The 17,801-nt window shown below is 43.7% G+C and overlaps 1 protein-coding gene across 1 annotated transcript in view; it reads right to left on the bottom strand.

Annotated features, from left to right (window-relative positions):
* The window catches only part of LOC121549995 (limb region 1 protein homolog), a 64,238-nt gene that overhangs the window by 5,859 nt on the left and 40,578 nt on the right, over positions 1–17,801 (bottom strand). Inside the window, exons 10-16 of the mRNA XM_041862038.1 lie at positions 12,625–12,714; positions 11,302–11,378; positions 10,639–10,716; positions 6,733–6,806; positions 6,275–6,365; positions 5,608–5,674; positions 1,041–1,202 (exon numbers count right to left, since the gene is read on the bottom strand). Of these exons, the coding sequence (XP_041717972.1) occupies positions 1,041–1,202; positions 5,608–5,674; positions 6,275–6,365; positions 6,733–6,806; positions 10,639–10,716; positions 11,302–11,378; positions 12,625–12,714 (639 nt within the window). The remainder of the gene's footprint in view (positions 1–1,040; positions 1,203–5,607; positions 5,675–6,274; positions 6,366–6,732; positions 6,807–10,638; positions 10,717–11,301; positions 11,379–12,624; positions 12,715–17,801) is intronic.

Below are 17,801 nucleotides of genomic sequence, written 5' to 3'. Positions count from 1 at the left end.
GGATCTGGGATTGGTGGATGCCAGGAGAACACAACCTGCCTCAATGCCTAGTACCAACTGTAAAGTTTGGTGGAGGAGGAATAGTGGTCTGGTGCCGTTTTTCATGGTTCGGGCTAGGCCCCTTAGTTCCAGTGAAGGGAAATCTTAACGCTACAGCATACAATGACATTCTAGATGATTCTGTGCTTCCAACTTTGTAGCAGCAGTTTAGGGAAGATCCTTTCCTGTTTCAGCATGACAATGCCCCAGTGCACAAAGCGAGGTCCATACAGAAATGTTTTGTCTAGATCAGTGTGGAAGAACTTGTCTGGCCTGCACAGACACCTGACCTCAACCCCATCGAACACCTTTGGGATGAATTGGAATGCCGACTGCGAGCCAGGCCTAAACGCCCAACATCAGTGCCCAACCTCACTAATGCTTGTGTGGCTGAATGGAAGCAAGTCCCCGCAGGAATGTTCCAACATCTAGTGGAAAGCCTTCCCAGAATAGAGGAGGCAGTTATAGCAGCAAAGGGGGGACCAACTCCATATTAACGGCCATCATTTTGGAATGAGATGTTCGACAAGCAGGTGTCCACATACTTTTGGTAATGTAGTGTATGTATAGCTGCGTGTCATCTGCATAGCTATGAAAACTGACACCATGCTCACAAATTATATCCCTGATACATGCTCTCCCAGGCTTACAAAGAGCTGTCTCCCAGTCAGATAGGAGTGGAACCAGTTAAGCACAGTATCAGAAAGATCAACCCATTTCTCCAGACTACCAGTTTTACCAATATCTTTTAGGCAAAGGTATCAAAAGCAGCACTCAAATCTAAAAGACTGTACAGGTGGAGGATTTCAAATGCTCTTTCATCAATTGTTGAAAACAGTATTCTTCGATTGTCCTCATTGTCTGTAGTAATCTATGACCAGGCTTTATTATTGTATATAGCAATGCATTCTTTAAGAATGTCGGTAACTCAATGAACCAGTAATAATGTAATTTCAGCGGTGTTTGATATGAACATGAGTATATGAATATAAAAATGTTACCTAACGCTTTCAAGAGTTCCTCTCGGACCGCTGAGGTGAACTTCCGGACTAGGCAGAGAGTAGTTACTACGGCAAACAGCAAGTTGTACGATAGGACGATATAGAAGTTTCCCAGCCAATTGAATCTCCCGAAGTCTCCGAGAAGATCAAACCTGGTGATACCTGTGAAGAGTGTGAAGATGTTAAATAAAAGACCAGCAGATTTCATATTTCGCTATTTGAGTGGATTATAACACAAAACAATTAATTATAACAATATCATGATATTTTTTTAATACTGGACCATAGTTTATTATTATTTACAGTACCAGTCAAAAGTTTGGACACCTACTCATTCAAGGGTTTTTCTTTATTTTTACTATTTTCTACATTGTAGAATAATAGTGAAGACATTAAAACTATGAAATAACACATATGGAATCATGTAGTAACCAAAAAAGTGTTAAACCAAAATATCTTTTATATTTGAGATTCTTCAAAGTAGCCACCCTTTGCCTTGATGACAGCTTTGCACACTCTTGGCATTCTCTCAACCATTCTCTCTTGTTTTTCCAATAATCACAAACCCTTCGTATTCCACTACTGCTTCAGCGAATTAACTATTTAAGAACGTCTGTTCTGTCGGCAGTTGAGGCACTTTGAAAAGTGTCTCTTCAATAGCCCGACTCTTTCAACAGGCAAGAAAGGCCAAATTGAAAGAAGTGCTTATACCCAAAAAAACATTTGATGTACACTGCATACTATGATACTCAGGAAATGGCGGATCCAGGATGGACGAAAATAAAACCAAAATAGCCGAACCCTTTATATAAATGATTTAGCGGCCAATGCCACTCTCCCTGCGAAAAAGTCATTTTCATTGTCTGACATTTGGCGGATTACTAATATTCCTTTCATATGAAACTGTTTTGTTAGTGGGGCTGTATAGACAATTTGTTAGCGTGCAAAAACCGAGTGGAACAAAAAGAATGCAGAAGAAATGAGCCACACCCCAGGCAACATTGGTATCAATGGGACCACAGTCACCTGCACATACACCTGAGTCAACTGTTCTGAAGTACAGTAAACAAGCAGAATCTTGTAGGTTCCCAATGTAGCCGAGACCGCTTGTGCAACTCATGGCGGGCGGGCCCGACCCCCCTGCGAGAGGGAATCCTCCATTCAGGCTAGTCAGAGCCATTCACTCCACGTCTTGTCTCAGTGTATGCTTAGTATGAATCATACACATCGTAAACAAAACAGAACAATGTCTTAACTTCATCAGAACTTAACATCAGAAGAACTTCACAAAAGCTTCTTGTACAGACGTCATGATGATATTATTACTGGCACAGTAACATGTCAGGGAAAATGATCATCCCTGAGACAATATGGCCCTGTAGCCACTTCCTCCTGTCCTCTATGTAGCTACGCACATCGCTGCAGTTAGGTTACTGAGGAGAAACTAATGTAGAGACATGCTGCAGACAGTTTCAATGCATTGTGAGGTTGACTCCACTCCTCCATCCATCCATCTTTGCAGCATTGACAGAGATGGAAGAGTGTTGCTAATCCCTCGTTTTTCTAGCGGGGCCACAGCCTTTTACAGCCACGGTGGGACTCCGCCAGACCTGAGCGGGTTTTCCAATTTCAAACCATCTGTCATGGCAGATCACACGCTGCCTGCAGACGCATCAACACCCTATTGTTTTCCTATTTATTTATCATGGGCTGCTGCTTCTTCTAGAACCTTCCAGAATGTTCCACCAGCCCCGGCCAGTACAATAACATCTTCGTCATTGTCCCAAATGGCACCTTATTCCCTATGTAGTGACTACTTTTGACTAGAGCCCTGGTCAGAAGAAGTGCACTACGTAAGGGTGCCATTTGGGACGCTCCCTCAAACTCATCTCACTAGTAGAGGGTTTTACTGCTGTCAACAAAAATGTACTCAAAAGTGACACGAACGGGAGGATAACCTACCCTGAGGTGGATAAAAATGCTTCAGTTGTAAATATTCTTCACTCTTATAGTCCGAAGCAGTGAAACTCATTCAATCCTGTGCTTTCAATGTTCTTTACCCGTGTGAACTAAATCACAGTGCATGCAGCCAACCTTTGAAATTAAAACACGACAAGCCTACCCCAATATCAATACATGAACCAACCATTCGCTCCATCAGTCTTGATCAAATTTCGCTATTCGAAAACTGGCATAGCTCACAGTGTGAGCTAATATTCTTGGATTTTTTTCCTTCGGTAATGCCCGCGAAACTGCTGCACGACAATTAGATTAGGCAATCGATTTGGTGTCTGGAAAGATGTATTTACAGCCTCTGTAAGCAGTTGGCGAGCGTCAAGGGCCTTTAAACAATTTGCTTGTAAAGAGACAAGCCGAGAGGTTGGAGAGATCGCAGTCAATACACCTTGCCACACCGGTCAAGCTAAATTAATTTCTAATGCAAAAGATTTTGATCTTGGTTTGGTATTTGGAGATAAGCTGTTGGGAAGTGAAGTTTTTTGGGGCATTTGGAATGGCGCCTTTAGCAGAAGGGGAGACTATGCTTACGTCCCAAGGGCCCATAGGGCTCTGGTCAAAATAAGTGCACTTTGTAGGGTATAGGGTGCCATTTGGGATGCTCCCTATATGGTGTGTGTCTAGAGATGACGTAACCTCTCTTAGAAGAACCCGTCTTCCTCTGATCACTCGATCCACTTCAGCCAGTTTTTCTCATCACCATTTGCAGAATGTAGCATTATGTATTACTGTGTGTATGTGGGCCAAGTGGTATCCATCATGTCTCACAACCCATTCCAAGTAAGATGGAAGCCGCCGTGGGTGATTACATTTGCTGATTCATTTTGATCATTCATCCACTAATTTGCGAGAATGGTGGCCTACGTATTCATTCGACTTCAGATAAGGAACGATAAATGCCGACTATCTAGAATAGCATCTATGTAATAAATGGTAATTTTCTGAGATGGTTGTACTCTGATTGATAGGCTGCGTCCCAAATGGCACCCTATACCCTATATAGCACACTACTTTTGAGCAGAGCCCAGCCATAGTGTATTATCCCAGGAACAGCAGCCAGGCTGTTAGGCTGACAGCAGTGACCTGAGTCCTCTCTGCTGCAGTATCTTACTGTGCTTTTGTGGACACTGCAGACAACATTTACACAAACATACAGGGGGAGAAAAATAACTTCTCGGTGGGAGCGATGGGGTGGGGTTTCTAGTGTATGTCTGCATCCCAAATGTCCCCCTATTCCCTCTGGTTTAAAGTAGTGCACTATGTAGGGAATACGGTGCCATTTGGGATTCAGCCTATATCACTCTGATGCTTTCAAACACACACACACACACACTTAGATAACTGGTCCACCTGTAAAGCTTCTTTTAGCCGCCCGTTCCCCCCCGAATTAAAGTGTGTTCATTGGACTTTTACCCTTGTCTGCACCCTTACTAACCCTGCCGTTGCTGACACTGAGAAATGAGCACTGAGCACTCCAATTTCAGTAGCATGGCAGGTCCAATGGCCCTCCTTCAAGAGAAGCTTAAATAAAACATGGTCGACAGGACTACTGTACAAGCAGCAGTTAGCATTTTTGTGTTTCTCAGACGTGGGTTCAAATACTTGAACAATCCTTTCAAATACTTTGAGCGTTTCCTTGAGTGACAGATGGGCAGGGTTTGCAGTTTTGGGAATGTTCTATTGGTTTATTAAGCCAGGCAAGCAGAAACAGGCACAAAGTATTTGAAATGATTTTTCAAATCTGTTGAAACCCAAGTAATCTGACTTATTTTGCTACATTAATCATGCTCTCTGGTTTACACACACACACACACACACCTTTGACATGTTCATATCTTCACAAAATGGCAGAACGGTAACACTAAAGAGTTTACCTCTCCCATAACATTGAAACACACACACACACACACACTATACAAGCATACACACTCCCTCTCCCCACATCTTTCTCCAGAGGGCTTTGGCTGGGATGGGGGGGTGCATGCATGTATTTCTTTTCATCTATTCAGCGTCACAGAGCAGAACCTGTTGGTACTTTGTAAAGCTCCCTATGACTCACTGTAAGCCAACACACACACACACACACACACACACACACACAACAGGCGATGGTGCTATTTGAACAGCTGTGTCTGCTCCCTGCGTGTTTGTTAGTGCCATTGTGATGCCGCTGCTATCATGTCATTTTCTCTCACTCTTGCTCCATTCTCTTCTCAAATCGCTATGGCAAACTATGAAGGAATTTAACTTGTTAACCTTAACGGTCTGGGGGGGGGGTTCACCTCACCTCCCTCCATCTCTGCCCTCCAATTCGTTTCTCACAAAAACAATCCTGAAAAGTCCACCTCCAAAGTCCTCCATGGAAAATATGAACATCAGTGCTCACCTATTGGTTCCATCCATGGGTTGAATAGATTGATTTTGACACCACGTCCAAAATGGCACCATATTCCCTATGTAGTGCACTACTTTTGACCAGGGCCCATAGGGAATAGAGTACCATTTGGGACAGAACAATATAATAGATGGATAAAAGGGAGGAGAGACTCACCAAGCGTTCTGGACATGACTGGCAGGGCTGAACTCAGCACCAGGATGGACACACAGCAACCAATGATCTACATGAGGAAGTCACACAGGGTTAGTCAGCTGGTATAGAACTTAAATTAATGAAACCCATTAAAAAATAGATAGGCCATGATGAAAATATTGAGTGTGAGAACTGAGGGCGTGATTACCTTAACAAGACACTGTGTGTACACACACACACAGATGTGCACACACACACCTCTTCAGCGTAAATGGATTCCACACACATATTGTGCAATTCGTAGTTCTGAAGATGCTCATTACCAGGTTCTGCTCTTTTGTGGCTTTCAAGTCCTTTCACTGAGTCGTCATGGCTCGTTAACAAGCCTCACCGTTGCCCCCGCTCATTACTAAGTGAATGGCTGTCCCCGTGGGTCAAACAAAGCACACAACCACACCCCCCCTCCCCACACACAACCATCCCCCCACCCCTCTCTCTCACTGATGTACAAGAAAATAAGCGCTTGCACTGCGTCCGTGTTTACGCAACTTACAAACAAATATTGGGCGCGAGATCAACTGAACCATTCAGACGGAGGACTGTGAGGAAGACGCTAGAGAGAGGGCTGAAGAGGATGGAACACAAGGTCTCAATATATCATCACCGTTGTGTGTGTGGGTGCATTTACCGTTGTCATGGTCGTGTTGTCTTTCCTGGGAGTGATGCCTTCAAACACTCGCAAGCTGTAGAAGCCGACAACTGAGGACACCATCAAGTAGCTGTTGCTGAATCAAGGACAAGAAATCCAAAAAGCCTTTATTTGGACATTTAGTGACATTTTAAGTGGCCAGTTGGCACCTTTTCACCAAGGATAAAGGTGACGAAACACGACAGAATGTCCCGGAAGGTGTCCGGCTAAGCTAGGTCTTAAGTAAACACCACTGGCCCTGGGAATGTCACTCGGATCGCCACGGAGCATGGGCCATATGTATCAAGTGTCTCAGAGTAGGACTACTGATCTAGGATCAGTGTTGCATTTTTTATCCCAATGAAAAATAATACATGGACAGAGAAGACTTGATCCTAGATCGGTACTCCTACTCTGTGACACTTCAGGTAGGAGCAGAGGGGTCATTGAAAGGATACAACATGAGGATGATCTCGATGACAGCCTGGACCAGTCCGAACGTGGACAGCGAGGTGTTCCCAAGCCCCCGATCCTGGAATGACAGAGGAAGAGGGGTTTTTGTTGTGGTTGTTGTCTTGTTGAGGAAGGGGGCAGTCACACTCTTCTTGATTTATTGTGGATAGAGACCAGGAGAAGAAAGCAGAGGAAAGATAGGAGGAGAGACTGTGCTGAAATAGCAGTGGGCTAGATTCAACCCCATGCTGCAGTGGTATATGTGTTCCAGAGGCAGAGACCAAAAGGCTAGACCACAAATCAAATCAACATTCAAAAAGACGATTTCTCATTTATAATAATAAAATAATATGCCATTTAGCAGACGCTTTTATCCAAAGCGACTTACAGTCATGTGTGCATACATTTTTACGTATGGGTGGTCCCGGGGATTGAACCCACTACCCTGGCGTTACAAGCGCCATGCTCTACCAATTGCGCTACATTTGTCGGAAGAACACTAAAATAATGAGTTATTTTTACAGTGCAAATAAATCCTGAATACAATGATTTTATATGACAACGTTAAAGTGAAGTACTTAGTGAGGTTCTGTAATCTGTAAGTATGTGATTACAGAAGGAAAAGTTAAAACATTTACATTACATTTTAGTCATTTAGCAGATGCTCTTATCCAGAGCGACTTACAGGAGCAATTAGGGCTAAGTGCCTTGCTCAAGGGCACAGACAGAATTTCCACCTAATCGGCTTGGGGATTTGAACCAGCAACCTTTCAGTTACTGGCTCAACACTCTTAACCACAAGGCTACCTAAAACTCGGCACAAGTCTTTGTTTCCCCTTCAACACAGACAGAATCCAACCGGCTCAGTAATGGATGGAAAGAGATGAAAGCGAGAAAAGATTCCCTTTTCAAATCACGGTCCATCACACTACATGTAAACAGGTGTTCAAACAAGCAACAAGGCACAGAAGTGCTTATGGTAAAAAGTGTGTAGAGCGTGAATGCATGCCATAAACATAAAAACAAAAACAAAAATGCTTCGGCAAACACGGCAGATCTTTTCTGCCCAATTGAAGTTTGTGCGGGAAAAGAGACATATCTATATATTATGCCAATAGTCTCGGCATCTGTGTTTTGTTTACGTAATAAACATTTGCTTTTGTAAGACTTGGCACCCTCGCTGTTTCCCTGAACTACTTTTCACTTCAATCCAAAGAGGATCAGTGACCTGGCTTGCTCTGTGTTGGAGAGACTCACAGCATTGGGTGCGTCCCAAGGGGCACCCTATTCCGTATTTAGTCCACTACTTTTGAGCCGAGCCCTATGGGCCCTGTTCAAAAGTAGTGCATTATAAAGGGACAGGGTGCCATTTGGGACGTATACTCTCTGTTGGAGAGATCCACGCTATGGCACAGCAGCACAGGGACACATTGTTCAGAGGGTTGCATTTCTATCAAGTTAAAAACGTCGCCAGCGTCAATATCTAGAAGCTAGCTCCGGCTGCATTCATACTTACACACACTTGACTTTGCACAAACTCTCTCCAACGCGCACACACACACACACACACACACACACACACACACACACACACACACACACACACACACACACAAAAGAGCACAACGAAAGAGAAAAGATAAAGGAAAGACTGACAGGTAGTTTCACACCTTTTTCTGCAACGGTCTCGTTAGAGCCCTCTGGGAATTAGCACAGCATCTGATGTCATTTGTTAATAGCGGAGTGGGAGGGGTTGTGTGGGGGAGAGGGAGTGTGTATTGCTTGTGTAATGTATGTGACAATGTTATGGGAAAGGTAAACTCTTCAGTGTTACGCTTCTGCCATTTTGTGAAGATATTAACATGTTAAAGTGGCAGGTGTATGTGTGGCAGCTTTCTCATTAAGCCTCCTTTCAATCTAGTCTCCTTTTCATTCCAGTGGCGGGCTGCTAGGGTTGGTGTTCTTCGCAGCCTGGCTCATTCAGTCCCACCGTGGTGTGTTTGTTGCTTCTGGGATTAGAAGCGAGCACCACCTGTGTGCAGGTGAGGTCGTGAGCAGAGTGCAGAGCGTCGTGCCCAGCCCTTCAGGTGTGTCCCCTTCCTCCTCCGTCACGCTTTGATGTACCTCATATAGTTTTAGTGACGGATAATAACACAAAGAAAAAAATACTCATTGTGGACTTGTTTTTTCACTCTCCCCCTCTCTATCATTTATTTGTTTTGCAAAGCTACAGACTGAGAAGGAACTGAATGTCATCAGTCAAAGGTTCAGAGGACCCCCTAGGTACGGATCTAGGATCAGCTTCCCCTCCCCCAATCCTAACCTTAACCATTAGTGGGGGAAATGCTAAACTGACCCAAGATCAGTGTCGAGGGGCAACTTCACCCCACTGCGGGGTGGAGGGAGGATGGTTGGGTGTTGGGGTATTCTGAAATACAGTGTTGAGTGCTGTGATGGCTCTAATTCTACAGGGGATGAGCTGGCAATAACACTGTTACAGGTCCTCTTAACGCCCGTTCATCAAGCTGCTAAAATCCCTGTCCTCTGACTGGTGCGCCTCCTCTCCTCTCCCCTCCCCGCCCCTCCTGTCTGGCTGTCTGAGTCTGAGAGAGGTGGAGGAGGCTGGAGCAGCCCTGTAGTACTCAGTATACTGAGTGCCATGCAGTGTTGTGTAGGAGGGAGAGAGGGATAAACAAACATCTGCAGTTCCACTCTTTTGTGCTGCACTGCTCTGCTCTGCTCTGCTCTGCTCTGCTCTGCTCTGCTCCCGGCCCTACTGCTCTATCTGGACTGGGCCTCATTTGACTTTCCCACAGTCTGGAGCCCATTGGCCCTCTCCCTCGCTTTCCCTTCTCTCTCCCTTTCTCCCTCCTCTCATTTACCTGGCCCAGTCCTCCCTCTTCCCCTCCTGTCCCCCTCTCTCTCAGAGAGTGCATAGTAGCTAAAAGGGCATTGCGATGCACCAGCCATCCCCGTTAAGTTAGTTAGATGGGTATGATATCCATAATGATTGACTCTTAGGACACCCGACCGCCCCCGGCCCCCCACCCCCCGGTAGCCGTAGCGATGTGAGATCAGAGGCGAGGCATCTGTCCAGCTCATCAAACGCGTAAACCATTTAGCTGAGCTGTGGCTGTCAGAGGGAGGAGGGAGGCAGGACTCAAGTTGCATGACAAGCATAATTTGGGGGATTTTCTGCGATGCGTCATGCCAAAGAAAATATCTCCTCAATAAAATAATTGGAATGTCGAGGAGGAGGGCGGACGGTTGCCCGCAAGACGAGCTGAGAAATGAGGCAGAAATAAGATACATTTTGTTGCCTTTGTCAGACGAAAGGAAAACACACACAAACACACAAGCGACTAGCGCACACACATACTCTTTGGTTGTAGCAGATGAAATTAGATAAAGAGATTAAGCAAGTACATTGCATGCAAGAGTATTAGCCACTCCAGTCAGACTCATAACAGAAGTTCACCTGGCCTGTCTGGTCCACACAGTCCCACAGAACCACTGACTGAGAGAAAACACACACACACACACACACACACACTGAGGGTAATGGAGCTTATTTCACCTGCCGTGGACATCACACATTTCATCTGCATGCCGCTGTGAAATGAATTTCAATGAGCAGTAGCACGACAAAAGGGGACCAGGCCAGCTCTGCTATGATGGCCCAGAGCTTCCATTCCTTTCTTCCCAACATGCACCTGAGCATATCCGGAATTTGATTTATGTCCCTGACGACTGCCGAGCATCTTCGCGGCGGTCTAGTTCAGTGGCGGCCTCGCTCCGGGGTTTACCTGTGTGTGTGTGCGTTAGTGCTTGTATAAAAACAGCCTCCGATTTGCATCAGTTTAGAAGGGGAACAGGAAGTAAGTGTCTCTCGTCACTATAGCCGGGCCTACCTCTGATCCCTTTGGCATGGCAGTCTCATCCACCAGCAGGTAGAGGATATTCAGCGCCACCAGTAGGACTGAGATGGTCTACAGAGGAGGGGAGAGGGAGGAGAGACGTTGAGAAACAGAGGGGTTTAGCTAACATGATTAGGTCAAAGACAGAACAATCACCCGTTTGTTGTTTGTCTGTACTCTGCAATGTGTGTATTCTGTAAGCAGTTCCGCACTTTAGCTTGAAGAATCTCAGGCATTTGGGCTCAGCAAAAGCACTGGTGCTGTACAACAGGAGCATGCTAAAGAGGCAGATTACTCTACATGGGGGGATTCAATCGAAAGCCCAGCTTCTGCAGCGGTGTGACTATTTAGCGGAGGCTTTTCTTAAACACGGCCGGACAAAAGACACCATACCCAGGGGCTTGACGCTCTGTGCAGCAGACGGTGGTCAGGTGGCACCATATTCCTTATATAGTGCACTACTTTTGACCGGGTCAAAAGGAGTGCACTACATAGGGAATAGGGTGCCATTTGAGACTGCCAACTGAGTTGACCTGGGAACACTCCCCAGCCGCCACCAAGGCTTTATGCTTCATATGCCATTGGAAAACAGGGGGTGGTGGGTGGGGGGCTTTAGTGGGAGTGACTGGCTGCAGTAGTATCAATCTGAATACTCACCGTCCCTGTGAGCAGTATTAACATCACAATGGGGTAGAGCAGGTTCTTCTCCCATGCAGAGGCTTTCTTCCTCCTCTCTAGGGGAGGGAAGAAGGAAAGGCAGGAGAGAGAGAGAGAAAGACAAAGGGTGGGGGGCAGAGCGAGAAAGAGAGGATGAGAAAGAAAAAAAGACAGACAAAAAGAGAGAGAGGGGGGAGAGAGTTGGGAAACCACCACATTCGTTGAGTTTGGGGTCTAACGTTTATGCAAATACAACCAATACCTCAAATCAATCAAAAGTGAACCACTTACGATATTAAAGACCGTTTTCCTAAATGGGTTCATTAATATATCAAAGATATCAAAGGTGAGTAATGAAACCTCATGGCCTCAGGGTTTATTTATAGAGTTAGTACAACTTGGTTTGGTAAAACATATCGTGAGTGTGTGCACCAACATTATCTGCTCTCTCATCAGGGCCCAGGGGGGCTGAAGGTAATATGGCTTTTGCAACTGACCATAAATCACAGTCTTCCTCTTTAATTAGTCTATCTTCGTTATATAGAAACAATAATTGAGTACAGATGAAACAGAAAGCTGAGATTAAAATGAATAACTTAATTTATAGGTCTACCTGTTAAAAGATAACAGATAGTGCCGCTACCGATCTGCCTTCTTGTTCTGACATAAACAGATGGTTGCAGAGATTAGGTCTCTGTCGTTGAATCGTTCTACACATTGAGAATCTGCCTTATTATAGTAATATGTCAGCATTGATGGCTTCTGAAGACCGACTGAAGAGTATACAAAAGCATGGGCCAAGGTCAGTAAAGGACATGTGACGTAACGCCCTTTCTGAAATCCCTTTATAACACTGTGGTCCAGTGTCCTTGCTACTAGCTTGTCTGACTCCCTTCCATCTCTCACCGTCCCTTTGTGCCAGGCTGGGCGGCCTGTGAAGTTTGCCAAGGCGCAATCTATATGCACCATTCTGCTAAATTAATGATATCACTAAAAGGCTGGGCACAATATAACGTTTGCATCTTGTTCAATATCCTAAGTGCCTTTGTGGCCTCCCCCTCCCAACCCCTAAAAGCCTCGGCGCGCACCAACTGTACCTCATTTATAATATCCTAAATAATTATCGGGCAGAAATGCTTTGGGACGTGTCCAAATTAAGAAATAAGACCGAGAGGGAAAAGAAAGGGTCGCCGGCTCTAAGCAATATCTGAATAGCCTACTTCTTTGCATATGTTTCAATGGGAAATTCAAAGTCCCGAATGACAGCATCTGTCCATACATATTATAATTCGAGTAGAGCATAATGCAGCACCAACAACTCACCCAGTTTATTCCTCTGATCTCGGACGATGTCCAATTCTTTGTTGAGTCTATGAGCACTTCCTTGGGAATGAGAGTGAGATGATGTCAACCCTGCGGACAAGAGAAAAACCACATCAAATATCGTTGCACTTCACTCACTCAAGCACCACTTAGTCATTGTGATTCGACTGCCAAATATCAGCCAAATAACTGAAAATGTATGTTTTTTTGTTTTGTTTTCAGGGGGTAGATCAGCTTTAATATCGCAGATAGATTGTAACTTCCATCAATGTAATTGGCTGCATCACTTCCAATCCCCCATGTTTTTTTTCTCGCAAATACACACACACATATACACACACACACACACACACACACACACACACACACACACACATTTAAATACATATACATATCCTTAAAAATATATATATTTCCCTTTATTACTTTCCAACCCCTCCCCCCCTCCCCTAATTGGAGTAAACTAGTGAACAACAACGCTTAGGTCTCTACTTCCAGCTTATACATACTATATACATTTTATGGAAAAAGTCAATTTTACAATAATTCTATTTTGTTTGTTTTTACTCCTGAACCTCTACCCTCAACCTCTCCGATCATTTTCATGATGTCCATCCAGTTTGCTTCTATATGCCATATCTTTCTAACTGTGCTCTTTCACAAAAACTCTCAAACTATAACCTATATACAGTTGAAGTTGGAAGTTTACATACACCTTAGCCAAAGATAATTATTTATTTCAGCTTTTATTTATTTAATCACATTCCCAGTGGGTCAGAAGTTTACATCCACTCAATTAGTATTTGGTAGCATTGCCTTTAAATTGTTTAACTTGGGTCAAACGTTTCAGGTAGCCTTCCACAAGCTTCCCACAATAAATTGGGTGAATTTTGGCCCATTCCTCCTGACAGAGCTGGTGTAACTGAGTCAGGTTTGTAGGCCTCCTTGCTCGCACACACTTTTTCAGTTCTGCCCACAAATGTTCTATAGGATTGAGGTCAGGGCTTTGTGATGGCCACTCCAATACCTTGACTTTGTTGTCCTTAAGCCATTTTGCCACAACTTTGGAAGTATGCTTGGGGTCATTGTCCATTTGGACGACCCCATTTGCGACCAAGCTTTAACTTCCTGACGTCTTGAGATGTTGCTTCAATATATCCACATAATTGTCCTTCCTCATGATGCCATCTATTTTGTGAAGTGCACCAGTCCCTCCTGCAGCAAAGCACCCCCACAGCATGATGCTGCCACCCCCGTGCTTGACAGTTGGGATGGTGTTCTTCGGCTTGCAAGCAACCCCCTTTTTCCTCCAAACATAACGATGGTCATTATGGCCAAACAATTCTATTTTTGTTTAATCAGGCCAGAGGACATTTCTCCAAAAAGTACGATCTTTGTCCCCATGTGCAGTTGCAAACCGTAGTCTGGCTTTTTTATGGCGGTTTTGGAGCAGTAGCTTCTTCCTTGCTGAGCGGCCTTTCAGGTTATGTCGATATAGGACTCATTTTACTGTGGATATAGATACTTTTGTACCCGTTTCCTCCAGCATCTTCACAAGGTCCTTTGCTGTTGTTCTGGGATTGATTTGCACTTTTCGCACCAAAGTACGTTCATCTCTAGGAGCAGAATGCGTCTCCTTCCTGAGCGGTATGACGGCTGCGTGGTCCCATGGTGTTTATACTTGCGTACTTTTGTTTGTACAGATGAACGTAGTACCTTCAGGTGTTTAGAAATTGCTCCCAAGGATGAACCAGACTTGTGGAGGTCTACACATTTTCTTCTGAGGTCTTGGCTGATTTCTTTTGATTTTCCCATGATGTCAAGCAAAGAGGCACTGAGTTTGAAGGTAGGCCTTGAAATACATCCACAGGTACACCTCCAATTGACTCAAATTATGTCAATTAGCCTATCTGAAGCTTCTAAAGCCATGACATCATTTTCTGGAATTTTCCAAGCTGTTAAAAGGCACAGTCAACTTAGTGTATGTAAACTTCTGACCCACTGGAATTGTGGTGAAATAATCTGTCTGTAAACAATTGTTGGAAAAATGACTTGTGTCATGCACAAAGTAGATGTCCTAACCGACTTGCCAAAACTATAGTTTGTTAACAAGAAATTTGTGGAGTGGTTGAAAAAACAAGTTTTAATGACTCCAACCTAAGTGTATGTAAACTTCCGACTTCAACTGTACTTATTATGGAGACAGTATGCTTTACATTAGTTATTGTTATTAGTCCCATCCTTCAGCTCTATTCAACACCTCCCATCTATCTCTTAACACCATCCATATTGGATTTCTATTTGCCATATATTTTTCAACTGTACTGTGATGTTTTACAAAAGTTCTGAACCCTTCTATTTTCATTGTTTCTACAGCTTGTAAATTGAAAATAAACATTTTTGCTAAAAGTATAATTATATTATTGATCGATTGACTGACTTTTCAGATCACCCAGTAGTGCTATCTGCAGAGTTAGCTCCAGGTAAATATTGCAATCCTTCAGCCATTCCTGGACCTGTGACCAAAAACCAGCTACAAATGGACAGTACCAAAACAAAATATCTAATGATTCTTTCTCTTTGCAGCAAAATCTGCAGAGCTGGGAAGATTGTATAACCATGTAAATAACATTGTATTGGTAGCAAGAATTTTGTATAATATTTTAAATTGAACAATTCTAAGTTTTGAAGCCGGCGTCGTTTTGCGTTTCAGTTCATAAACACTATGCCATGGAATCGGTACGTCAAAAATCTCTTCCCAACTATTTTGCAATCTATTTGGGACAGCTGTCAATCCTTTGGTCCTTAAATGAAACTGGTATACTTTTTTATTTATCACAATTTTCTTTAACCAATTATGGTCTTTAATGCAGGGCCGACAGACAACTTCCTTACTTTTTTCCCCTTCCACTTTCCTCTTCCACCTTTGCGGTAATGCTGCAATTATTTGGTTGCAATTTTGGGTAGAGCAGACATTTCCATTTTTGTTTTTGTTAGCTACATGTACGACATACAGTGGGGAGAACAAGTATTTGATACACTGCCGATTTTGCAGGTTTTCCTACTTACAAAGCATGTAGAGGTCTGTAATTTTTATCATAGGTACACTTCAAATATGAGAGACGGAATCTAAGACAAAAATCCAGAAAGTCACATTGTTTGATTTTTAAGTCATTCATTTGCATTTTATTGCATGACATAAGTATTTGATCACCTACCAACCAGTAAGAATTCCGTCTCTCACAGACCTGTTAGTTTTTCTTTAAGAGGCCCTCCTGTTCTCCACTCATTACCTGTATTAACTGCACCTGTTTGAACTCGTTACCTGTATAAAAGACACCCATCTACACACTCAATCAAACAGACTCCAACCTCTCCACAATGGCCAAGACCAGAGAGCTGTGTAAGGACATCAGGGATAAAATTGCAGACCTGCACAAGGCTGGGATGGGCTACAGGACAATAGGCAAGCAGCTTGGTGAGAAGGCAACAACTGTTGGCGCAATTATTAGAAAATGGAAGAAGTTCAAGATGACGGTCAATCACCCTCGGTCTGGGGCTCCATGCAAGATCTCACCTCGTGGGGCATCAATGATCATGAGGCAGGTGAGGGATCAGCCCAGAACAACACGGCAGGTCCTGGTCAATGACCTGAAGAGAGCTGGGACCACAGTCTCAAAGAAAACCAGTAGTAACACACTACGCCGTCATGGATCAAAATCCTGCAGCGCACGCAAGGTCCCCCTGCTCAAGCCAGCGCATGTCCAGGCCCGTCTGAAGTTTGCCAATGACCATCTGGATGATCCAGAGGAGGAATGGGAGAAGGTCATGTGGTCTGATGAGACAAAAATAGAGCTTTTTGGTCTAAACTCCACTCGCCGTGTTTGGAGGAAGAAGAAGGATGAGTACAACCCCAAGAACACCATCCCAACCGTGAAGCATGGAGGTGGAAACATCATTCTTTGGGGATGCTTTTCTGTAAAGGGGACAGGACGCCTGCACCGTATGGAGGGGAGGATGGATGGGGCCATGTATCGCGAGATCTTGGCCAACAACCTCCTTCCCTCAGTAAGAGCATTGAAGATGGGTCGTGGCTGGGTCTTCCAGCATGACAACAACCCGAAACACACAGCCAGGGCAACTAAGGAGTGGCTCCGTAAGAAGCATCTCAAGGTCCTGGAGTGGCCTAGCCAGTCTCCAGACCTGAACCCAATACAAAATCTTTGGAGGGAGCTGAAAGTCCGTATTGCCCAGCGACAGCCCCGAAACCTGAAGGATCTGGAGAAGGTCTGTATGGAGGAGTGGGCCAAAATCCCTGCTGCAGTGTGTGCAAAGTTTCTGTACCAAATATTAAGTTCTGCTTTTCTGATGTATCAAATACTTATGTCATGCAATAAAATGCAAATTAATTACTTAAAAATCATACAATGTGATTTTCTGGATTGTTGTTTTAGATTCCGTCTCTCACAGTTGAAGTGTACCTATAATAAAAATTACAGACCTCTACATGCTTTGTAAGTAGGAAAACCTGCAAAATCGGCAGTGTATCAAATACTTGTTCTCCCCACTGTAACTCCACCACCTACCTATGATATCATTTACGAAGATTATACCTTTTTAAAACATTTTTTCAAAAACAAAGTTTTTTTAATCAATGAGTATATTTGAGTTTAACCACAATATTTGTTGCATTATTTGTTCTGTCGTTTCTGGAGGATTAAATTGAAATTGCAACCAACTTTCTATGGCTTGTTTTAGAAATAGTGATATTTGGGAGATTATTTCCTTTTCAAATAACTGAAAGTGAGAGGTTGTAATCTGAATAAAGGGAAAAAGGCCATTCTTGAGCATGGGGTGAGACAATCTTACTAATTTCAGTTCGGATTTAAGTATAACTTTTGTATGACTGAAGCTTTTAGTGATAGGTCTAATGCTGTAATAATTTCTGTCCTCCATATTCATATTCATTATATAAATAGGCCCATTTAATTTAGTCTTGCTTGCCGTTCCAAATAAAATGGAATATTTTTTTCTCATATAATAAAAAAAACTGTTTGCTAGGTGTAGGCAAGACCATAAGCAAATAGGTAAACTTGGATAATACTAAAGAGTTAATCAGGGTGTTTTTTCCACAAATAGACAGGTACAGTGGGGGAAAAAAGTATTTAGTCAGCCAC

The sequence above is a fragment of the Coregonus clupeaformis genome, chromosome 34 (genome assembly GCF_020615455.1).
Source record: "Coregonus clupeaformis isolate EN_2021a chromosome 34, ASM2061545v1, whole genome shotgun sequence".
NCBI lineage: Eukaryota > Metazoa > Chordata > Actinopteri > Salmoniformes > Salmonidae > Coregonus > Coregonus clupeaformis.
The sequence above is the reverse complement of the archived record's forward strand: the minus strand, read 5'-3'. Positions and strand labels throughout refer to the sequence as shown.